This window comes from Engraulis encrasicolus, chromosome 17 (assembly GCF_034702125.1).
Source record: "Engraulis encrasicolus isolate BLACKSEA-1 chromosome 17, IST_EnEncr_1.0, whole genome shotgun sequence".
Taxonomy (NCBI): domain Eukaryota; kingdom Metazoa; phylum Chordata; class Actinopteri; order Clupeiformes; family Engraulidae; genus Engraulis; species Engraulis encrasicolus.
This window is the reverse complement of record NC_085873.1, coordinates 40,378,882-40,389,602: the sequence shown is the minus strand read 5'-3', so window position 1 is coordinate 40,389,602 and position 10,721 is coordinate 40,378,882. Positions and strand designations below refer to the sequence as shown.

General features: G+C 43.8%; 1 protein-coding gene across 1 annotated transcript in view; it reads right to left on the bottom strand.

Moving 5' to 3' along the window:
• The window catches only part of asah2 (N-acylsphingosine amidohydrolase 2), a 47,515-nt gene continuing 36,794 nt past the window's right edge, over window positions 1–10,721 (bottom strand). Inside the window, exons 16-20 of the mRNA XM_063220771.1 lie at window positions 8,153–8,248; window positions 6,476–6,628; window positions 5,209–5,265; window positions 4,434–4,522; window positions 1–1,084 (exon numbers count right to left, since the gene is read on the bottom strand). Of these exons, the coding sequence (XP_063076841.1) occupies window positions 874–1,084; window positions 4,434–4,522; window positions 5,209–5,265; window positions 6,476–6,628; window positions 8,153–8,248 (606 nt within the window). The 3' untranslated portion in view covers window positions 1–873. The remainder of the gene's footprint in view (window positions 1,085–4,433; window positions 4,523–5,208; window positions 5,266–6,475; window positions 6,629–8,152; window positions 8,249–10,721) is intronic.

Sequence of the window (10,721 nt, the reverse complement as noted above, 5' to 3'; positions counted from 1 at the left end):
ACACAAAACAAACGGCTTGTTCATAGAGATGTCACACCAGGAAACAGTTGTTTTATTTTGTCTTCTATACAGTTTGTACATTTTTTTGTCAAAAGAATTTAAATCGGATAAGAAGATAAAATTCACATATTTTTTTAAAAAAATCTAATTTTTGCCAGGTCTCACTTCAAACAGACACGACACTCAAGCCACACATCCAATCAAACATACTGTATGTCCGAGTCTAGCGACACAAGACTAAGTGTTGAGACAATTTACATTTTAACATCATTCACACATCAAATCGCTCACATAGTGACTTAAAACAATAACGTTACATTAAGCTGACACTTAACCAGAGTGATGTGCAGTATGTAAAGGTAAGATATTATGTAGGCCAACAACGACAGTCTCATGAAAGATGGAGTATGTCATTTTTTCAGTAGTGTATTTCCTGATTTTATGCTTCCCATTCACAGATGTTATCTTTTGTCATATTATCTCATGTATATTTACCACCTCTGCCAATTTGTAAGTGTTCATTTTGATTTGGATATCCGCCATTTTGAATTACCAGTCATTGACATCATTGGCTGCATAACATACGGTAGGCTAATTTGGTCGGACCAGTACATATAAGTGTAATATTAAGTAATAATAATAATATTTAATAATAAGTAATATTACACTTCTGTTCATGAAAAGATCTCACATCAACATTGGAAGCAGCACACGTTTTGAAAATAAACAACTTACATACTTCTACCTTTCACACGATGTCTGAGCCATGGATGAGGGTGCAAGTAGTTATTTACTAACCTCATCCACACCCTACGTGTAGGAAGGGGACTTGAACCTACAACCCTTCAGAAGCTGAAACCAAATCCCTAACCCCTAACCAGTTGCTCTGCTCCAGTATGTTTTTGTGACTTTAAATTCATCAGACGTGCCGTTGTAAGGCAAGATGGTGGAGCCGGTTATGCCCTTCCTTTGCTTGTAGTGTCCAAAGTGGCGTATTCTGTAGATGCCGGTCTGGGCGGCCGTGGGAATGTGCCACTCAACAGTGGTGTTGCTGAGGCCTCCGGAACCCTTCAGCCAGTGGAATCTGAGGAGCGGAACCAACGGAATGGAGTCAAATGGAATGGAATGTATGCACTGCACACAAACATGCATATATACGGTACAGTACAGCAGCACATGTGTGCACACGTGTACTCTCACACATGCACGCACGCACACACACACACACACACACACACATAAAACCGTGCACGCACAAGCAGGTGCACACATTAACACACATGCATGCATGCATGCATGCATGGACATGAATGTGAGAGTGCACAAACACGCACACGAGCATGTGCGCACACACACACACACACACACACACACACACACACACACACACACACACACACACACACACACACACACACACACACACACACACACACACACACACACACACACACACACACACACACATTAACTCACATGAATTCATGCATGCGCATGACTGTGAAAGTGCACAGACACACTCGCATACAGACGCAACAAAACGGAAAGTCCATTATTTCGTAATGGTCTTTCTGGACTAAGTGTAGCCTTCTGTTCATGCACTAAAGTCCACTGATATGATTTTTTTCTCTCTTCCTCTTTCGATCTGGCTCTTTGTGTAAATGTCAACTGGAAAGCTATAACTTCATTTCAGATGTACCTGCAGCCCTTTTAAATGAATCACTCGCCTCACTGCCCTCACCTGGACCCAGTGTTGCCAGATGTGTCTGATCAAATCCCGCCGGGTAACCGCCCAATCTGGCAACACTTACCTGGAATCTGTCTTATCACTATGTTATTATTCCAGATACAATAAGGTTAGCCATTCAGCTGAATTTCAAATGCTAAGAAAGACCAGGGAATGAAAAGGTGCATCACACTCAGGTTCACTCAGGTCACTGACGAAGGCAACAGCCGGAACGTTTGCTTTTTTTGCTGCTATGAAAAAAAATGGGTTGGGTTTTTTTGTTGTTGTTGTTTTTTTCAAAAGAACTACAAAGGAAAGAAGAATGTGAGTGCGATCCACCTTTTCATTCTACAGTTTATTCAACTGGTGCCACACCACAAGGAAGAGTGTGGTGTATTAACTACTACTTCTGCAGAAAGGCCAGGGGACAGAACAATTCTAAGGGCCACACACTGGATGTGGGCCCTTTGATTACTTTTTTTTTTTATGAATAACAATAATCATTATAGGCACTTTGTTATTTAGTTAAGTCCTCATGGCACAAGCTCACATTAAGATGTATGTCTGTAAGCCAACTACAAACAAAGCAAACTGAGATTACCTTGACTTTATTTGTGACAGAACTACATATTTTTAAACTCCAAAAGTCATCACTATGTAGCAATAACGACACCTCAGGGTCTATAACAAACCTACTTCCAACATAATAACCATGTGTAACGGAGCCCAACCAGAGATCCGTATCTCGGAAGTGTCTTTGCTAACAACGGTAGCCCTATGTAAGAGCGACTCAACTCTCTCGACAGCGACGCTCACCACTAAATCCAAGGGAACGGTAAGACGGTCTTAAGACGGTTAGCAACGCCAAGAATGGTGAAACGGACCCCAGTCTAGCAGAGTGTGGCGTGGAACATCAGTAAACCTCCCTCACAAAGCCTCATACAGTATCGGTAGCGCTGAGCTATCAAACTGGTCTTTTGGCTCAGCGGGATCTTGCTGTGCCTCCCGAACCAATGCGTTGACTAGGTGACTGACGAGGTGGCGAGTTCGAGACCAGAGGGGTGGATTGAGCAGGAATACCTCCGTTACACTGGTGCCGTTTACCCGGGATGGGAGTGAGGTTTAGGGCGGTGAGTCAACACCTCAGTTACACATGCTTTTTTCTGTGTCTTTTTTACTGCATTTGATTGGACTGTGAAAGGTGCTGACAGGAAGCGAATTGGGAGAGAGAGACGGGGAGGAGTGGGCAAAGGACCCGGGCCGGGAATCGAACCCGGGTCAGCCGCATGGCAGGCAAGTGCCCTACCACTTGGCCACGGCAGGGCCTCAGTTACACATGCTTATGAAACATTTATGAAAATGTAGACTTAATTTCAGCTTTGCATGCTGAGCAGTGGTCCCTCCTCTTCAAATCGGCAAAAAGGAATCAGTTCACTCTTGCACACTACTTTACGATCCTCCCTCCATGCCGTGCCACTCCATGTACAGTATTTGCTCGCCAAGATTACGAGCGATATATGAGCCTGACTTAGCGTTTACGTTATCAATGAACAGCCCTTGAAAGATAAACGGGTCGGCCTGTGTTATAATAAGGCACAACAAGCGTCAGGCGAATGACGACTGACAAGGTCATAATAATCAAAGGGACGCAAACTGTCAAACTTCCGATCATCAATACATAAACAACAGTCTGGAAGTCATACGGAAGTGTTTGAAAATACACACACAATTGAACACGCGTGCACACGCATGCACACGCACACATTCGCACGCACGCACGCACGCACGCACGGGTTCTGTTCTTGGGTGCGGGGCCCTTAAAGATAACTTTGTCCTGGGCCCAGCCAAAGCTGTCAGCAGCCCGGTGCACGCACGCCCGCCCGCCCGCCTGCCCGCACGCCCGCACGCCCGCACGCCCGCACGCCCGCACGCACGCACGCACGCACGCACGCACGCACGCACGCACGCACGCACGCACGCACGCACGCACACACACACACACACACACACACACACACACACACACACACACACACACACACACACACACACACACACACACACACACGCTGCCATTTACATGTTTCTAGAAACAGGCTTGCCAAATGTCTAGTATTTCAGTGCAGATGGGATTGTCAGCTATCTGATTCACTCTTAGTGATCAAAGAAACTTAAAGGGACACTGTGCAGGAAATGGACAAAAAAGGTATTTAAAAAATATATAAAAGGTATAAGAAAGGTAATTGAAACTGGGCTGCCTATTGCCAAATTTGATCTTTACATGAAAGTTTACTAAGTAATAAACAAATATTTTCTTGTATGGTCGAAGTACAGTCATTTTTGCAGCTAAAAATGGCTATTTTTGGAAATTCAAAATGGCGGACCATGGGGAAGATCCCCCTTTTCATGCATGAAAAGTGCAATTTTCCCAGTCATAATGAATACTTAGAATTTGATGCTGGTGGTAAGTATTCATGAAAAAGGTAACATTAGTGAATGGGCAGCATGAAGTCTGGAAATAAACAACTAAAAATCTCACACAGTGTCCCTTTAAAGGTGCACTGTATAATATTACACTGTGCAATATTGCAGTAAGAGAGTCTTACAGTAAATAGCTGATTAACTCTTCATCATTACCATGGCAACAACAACCTTGTAATAGACACTGCATGAAGGGGTTAACCACTTCAGGAGGAGAGAAAAGTACCTTGTTTCCCAAGACGCATCTGTGTGAACCAGCGTCCACGTTCGGGTGCTGTTGTGAAACCTCTCAACGGTGACGAAAGTGTTATCAGTCTGAAGTTATCAAGGGGGACATATGAGAAGAGAGGTCATTTAGTGTGAGGAAATGATGGAGTTATGGAGAAACATGCAAACAAGACATGAAAACTAAGATATCAGCTGGGCAGGACTGGTACCAAAAAAGGCCCAGACGATTTTGTGTTGCCCATCTCTAAATTGTGGGTCAGTCTCTAAGAAAATACACAAAACCTTCAACAGTATCGACCAGGGGTGGAACTTAACTTTTTTTTCCCCACCAGTCACGGTGGCAGGTAGATTTCAAAATCTACCAGTCACTCACTGTTTTTACCACTCAAAGTGACTGGTGGGTTGAAAAATGTACCAGTCACCACTGAAATTTACCCGTCATTGGCAGGTGGACGGGTGCTTATTTCCATCCCTGGTATCGACCCCTGAGGACTTCCAGCCCCATGGCCCTGCCGTGCCCTAACGCCGGGTTACTGCGCCGGCGAGCCGGGTTCGATTCCGGCCAGGGTCATTTGCCGGGCCTGCCCGCTCGTTTCCTGTCCCTCTGTAACTGTCCTGTCACAATAAAGGCATAGAAAGCCCAAAATATATTTAAAAAAAGGACTGTCAGCCCACTGGCAAATGCCCTGTCTGCCAGATTACCAGTCCCACAGGCCTGCATATCAGTGTATGAAGTCCAGTCTTGCAGTTTATTACGGAGCAGAGATTATTACCATATTTCCGGAGTTCCTTGGGTTTCCCGCAACAAAGGTCACAGAAGCCACTTCTCCCTTTTGAATAAAATATAACAAGAAAATTAAGACATGAGAACAAACTTTTTTACATATTTAAGAGCTGAATGAATTTTATATTTAAGACCTTTGACTCTGACTTTGATTTTGACTTGAATATCAATTCCTCTCAATGCATATATGTTGTATTATATTTTGCTGAAACACCGTGACCAAATAGCCCATATAGTAGAAGTACTAGTACTGATAACAATGTCCTAATTACAACACTAGTAGTATGATATTACATGGTTGGAACAATGTAATAACCTATTACTAGTGTTGTAATTACATCCACAACAATACTTCTACTTCTGCTTTACAAACTTGTGCACAATAAACAACTAAATTATATGCTATAAAGCAAGTACATGTTAAGGCCGGCATATTGTAGATAGATAGACCTACTCTAGTCTTGTGTATGACAATTATCATTTTGGCAGTTACACCAAGTGTTTTAATGACTTCATTCCTTAATGAATGACTAAACATTAGAAATGCACAATAAAGCCTAACAACCAGCCTTTTTGTAAAGTGCTAACATATCAAAAGCTTGTTGAAACTCCCTTAACCTGGTAGCATAGTTCTACCATAGGTGCCAGTATGGGGGATGCAGTGGTGCATTGGCATCCCCACTTTTGGGCTCCCTAAATGAACTTTTACTGCAGACAAATGAGTGGGGTGCAGCAGAAGTACCACTGTTAAGAAATAAAGAATCAAGAAAAAAAATGCACCACCCCTTTAAAGCTCATTCCGGTGCCCTTGAACTCTACCACAGGCTGTTGATAAGTGGATAAACATACGCACCAAGTAAAGGGAGGATGAATCACCGCACACTGGTCTCTGTCTTTGCTGGTAGTTTATTTGGTGAGCAAGGCGTTTCGCTGTTTTCGCTTCATGATGACTAACTAGCAGCAAAGAAGACCAGTGTGCAGTGATTTATCCTCCCTTTACTTGGAATTCTTTTATTGCACACAGAGGCGATTCTAGTGTCATTGGGGGCCCCAAGCAAAAACCCAAAAAACAATGAACTTTTGAAACAAATCACAGCTATTATAGTTTAAAGTTGAGCTGTTTTTCAACATGTAGTGACTTTGGGGCCCCATGTGGCTGCCTGCTTAGCCTGTTGACAAGATGCACCTCTGACTGCACATCAGCAGCACGTGGACAGTGGTTGTGCACAGGGACTCTGCTTTGAATGCATACGCACCACTTTGTAGACGGGGTAGACCTGTTCCAGGACGTCTCCGAAGTTGGTGCTGGCAGGCTTCTTGTCGACTGGATTATTAGGCAGCAGACTGAAGAGTTGTTTATCACTGAAGAACGGGGGCTCTGGACCCTGGGGCACCTCAGCCTCTTTACCCTGTCAAGAAAGATATTAAACTGTCACTGAATGTCTTACATTTATGATTATTTTAATGTCCATGTGTTTATGTTTTGTAAGGGGTAGGGCTGCACAATATATCGAAAATGTGTAATTATCGCGATATCACGGCTTGCAATACACGTATCGCAAAAATGACGCACGTATCGCAAAAAGTTTTTAATTTTTAATAACAGCAAATTTGGTGAAAAGGTTAAAAAAAATTATAGAAATGTTGTATGTTAGCCCTGTTTTTTTCCTAATAAAAATAATGTTGGAAATAAAGCATTGCTCTCAGTTGTTTTATACATGATAAAATGTGTAAAATGGCAAGTAGACAGGGAAAAATATATGTAGCCTATATATTAAATATTATCGAGTAATATCGATATCGCGGTATACAGTCATGTTATCGTGTATCGCATATTTTTCTAATATCATACAGCCCTAGTAGAGGGGCATAAATATATTTCACAGTAAAGCTCTGAAGGCTTTGGGAAGGGTATTCATCACTGAAGAACGGGGGCTCTGGACCCTGGGGCACCTCAGCCTCTTTACCCTGTCAAGAAAGACATTAAACTGCCATTGAATGTCTAACATTTATGATTATTTTAATGTCCATGTATTTATGTTTTGAAGGGGGGGGGGGCATAAATATATTTCACAATAAAGCTCTGAAGCCTTGGGGTAGTGTATTTGTGTTTAGAAGGTCAATAGGTTTTTTGTTTGTTTATTGTATGTATAGTACATGGTCTTCCCAGAGTATGTGCTTACTAATTCAGATTTTCTGAAAACATAAGGCCCAAGATATGCTTGCTTCAGGATACGTGTGCATGTGCATTGTGCATAGTTCAACATACATATTTATTCAGAAAGAAACTGGGATATACACCTTATCCCGGATACCGAGGTTTCCCGTAGAACGCTGTTGCTGGTATCCAGGCAACACGCATTTGAAGAGAATTCTATAACGGCCAAAAATGTAGACCTGGATATGACACTCCCGCTCATATGAACACTTTATCCCAAATTAGATCATATACGGGGTAAGCCTCATATTCGGGATACTGAACTGCATATGGTATAAACACAATAAATGCAGCTATGTGGCAGTGAATGCTGGACCCTGAAACCAACCCTAGAGAAGTCCCTTGCTAGGTGCTACACCAGGATGCTGCGCGCAGTGCTTAACATCAGAAAAAGTGCACATGTAACCAACGAAATCCTATACGAGGGAATACTAAGGGTGAGTGAGAAGATAGCTGTAACGAGAATGAGACTTGCAGGACATTGCCAAAGGCACCCAGAACTGCCAGCCAGCAAACTAGTGCTATGGGAACCATCACATGGGTGCCAGTCAAGAGGACGTCCCACATATTTGTGGACATACTCAAGAAGGACGCCAGAGCCCAGAGTACCAGCGACTGAAAAAGATGTATGGAGAATCTGGATGACTGGAAGCAACGACGATGGAAGGCTCGTCTGAGGACGACCTAGAGAGAGAGAGGTGTCCCTGCTCCTCACCTCTGCTATGGCCCTGGCGAGACCTCCAAAGTGCTGCAGGTAGGCACTCAGCGTGTGAGGACCGTAGATGGTAGAGGCTGCCTCATACCTCTGGACCTGGGGAGAGGAAAGGAGAGAGAGAGAGAGAGAGAGAGAGAGAGAGAGAGAGAGAGAGAGAGAGAGAGAGAGAGAGAGAGAGAGAGAGAGAGAGAGAGACAGAGAGAGAGAGAGAGAGACAGGGACAGGGAGAGAGACAGAGAGAGACAGGGACAGAGACAGAGACAGGGACAGAGAGAGGTTGAAATTTTTAAAATGTTCTATGTTTTCAATAAGTTTGTTGTACAATCACTCCATGGCGACTAGCCAAGGCCAGACAATACATACATTAATCAACACATGGAATCATCTACAGAAGATGGTAGAAGTGCAGTTCACTGTTCAGTACAGAGCACAAAGCATTTTTGTAACACCACCTTGCTTCATAAGCGAGGCCGAGGCCGAGAGAGACCGAGAGAGACCGAGAGAGACAGAGAGAGAGAGAGAGAGAGAGAGAGAGAGAGAGAGTCAGAGCAATGAACACAACCAAGAGAAGTCCAAGAATAGAGGCGGCGGGATAGAGAGGAGGGAGGTCAATGACAGGATGGAGGAGAGCAGAGATGTAGAGATAGACACACACGGAGGAGACAGAGATTGCGTTACAATATGCGACCTTGCCTCCTCCACTTGTACTTGTTTCCTCGTACCAGGAAGTAATATGTCATGATGACATCACTGACAACAGCATTTTATTTCAATATCTTGCAAAAGCTCAATTGTAAACTCTTTTTCTCATTTGCAATTGGGATCGTGAATGAAAAACAGTCCCTCAAAAGTTGTTGTGGCTAGGCTGACAGCTGGGAAACTTTATCGTTTTCTCCACGGAGGAGGGGCCAGGAGGCGGGACGAGGAGACAAGCACAAGTGGAGGAGGTAAGGCCGCATATTGTAACGCACTCAGAGAGGTGTCACATGGCATCCATGTCACCTCCAGCTGGTGACAGGATGACTCACAGTCAGACGCAGACAATTTCCTGACCTGAACCGCTGGCCCACGTCTGTCTGCCTGTCGTGAGTGAATAACTAGGCCAAGACCTGCTGACCTGATTCTGTGGGCACTGCCTATAGGGCCATTATGAGTAAGAAAAAAGATACCAAAATTGGTCTGGCAAGGGCCGCTGACAGCTTTCTCCGGGCCCAGGGCAAAATCATCTTAAAGGATAACTCCAGCCAATTTCAACATGCAGTTGCAATACTCACACTACCCAGGACTTGTCAGTACCTGAGATTCTTTTTTTTTCTTCAGCCTTTTCTGAGATTCTGGTGATTGCAATGGGGGCAGTTGTTTGTTTACATTTCAAACAAAACGTTTTTATTTATTCAAACATTCAAACAAAAACATCCAAAAGGTCACGCAACATCACCAGACAACTAGCAAACAGCTATAACTTTTGGGAAAATATTCGGAGTAGGCCTATGTTAAAAAAGTTTTTAAAGTAAACAAAATCTGCCCCCATAAGATTAGCTCAGATCTCGTAAAGGGCTGAGACAAATAATGCAGCGTCACCAGGTACTGACAAGTCAAGGGCAGCGTGAGCAATACAACAGCATATTGAGATTGGCTGAATAGCTCCTTTAAAGGGCCCCTTTCTTAGTACATGCAATGCAATAGGAACCCAACTCTCGTTTTGGGTAGTTATTGTAAAGTGCTTGAACAACGTTACTGCCTTGAACACGCCTCGACCCAGGGCCATTGGAGTTGTTGAAAGTTGATTGCTTCCCAACAAAGTGGGTTGTCAGTGAGTTCCCAATTTCTCCGGAGCTCAGAAATGATATTTGTATTGCTCCTAGCCTGACTAGAAGGTGAACACAGAAGGTGTTCCATCACTAGGAGGGCGTGGCCTGGCTATGTACCTGGCAGAGCCATACAGTGAACAGAGTCAGGCGATCTCCGCTGTGTCCTAAGGCCGACTTCCTCATTAGCAAAATTAGCTGTTTTAGCTTCTCAGTACTGCTCAGCGTTGCGAATGTTAGTTCCTAGTAGTGGGCGTAGCACACAGCAAATGCAATGCGATGCAATGCAGGGAATATGACAAGACTTGCTGTTCGTAGTAATAACTTCAGATAAACATCACAGGTGCTAAAAGTGTTGTGATTATCACCACCGAGACAGTTGATAGTTTACATATTTGTGGTGATTACCCCGCAGTATAGTTCGTTAGTCCTTATTTTTGGCTGTTAATGTGGTGGTTCTATGTTGAGTCTATGGGAAGACAGCTGCTTTAGGCACTCCCTTATCTCGCTGAAAGGCGGGGCTGCAATTTAATTCCTGGTCCTCCAATCGCGTAACTCTGTTCACTATATGGCTCTGGTACCTGGTACTCCTACTCATCATAGGTGGTGATGTCATGTGGTGATGCAGTGATGTAGTCAAGACTCTCCTCATTCCTGACTATCTTCTACACTAATGCTTGAGCTGCCCTAGTCCCAGCACAGACTCTTGACATGATGTGTATGTGTGTGTACTCTACTTTACTTTAAAAAAAAAACAAAAA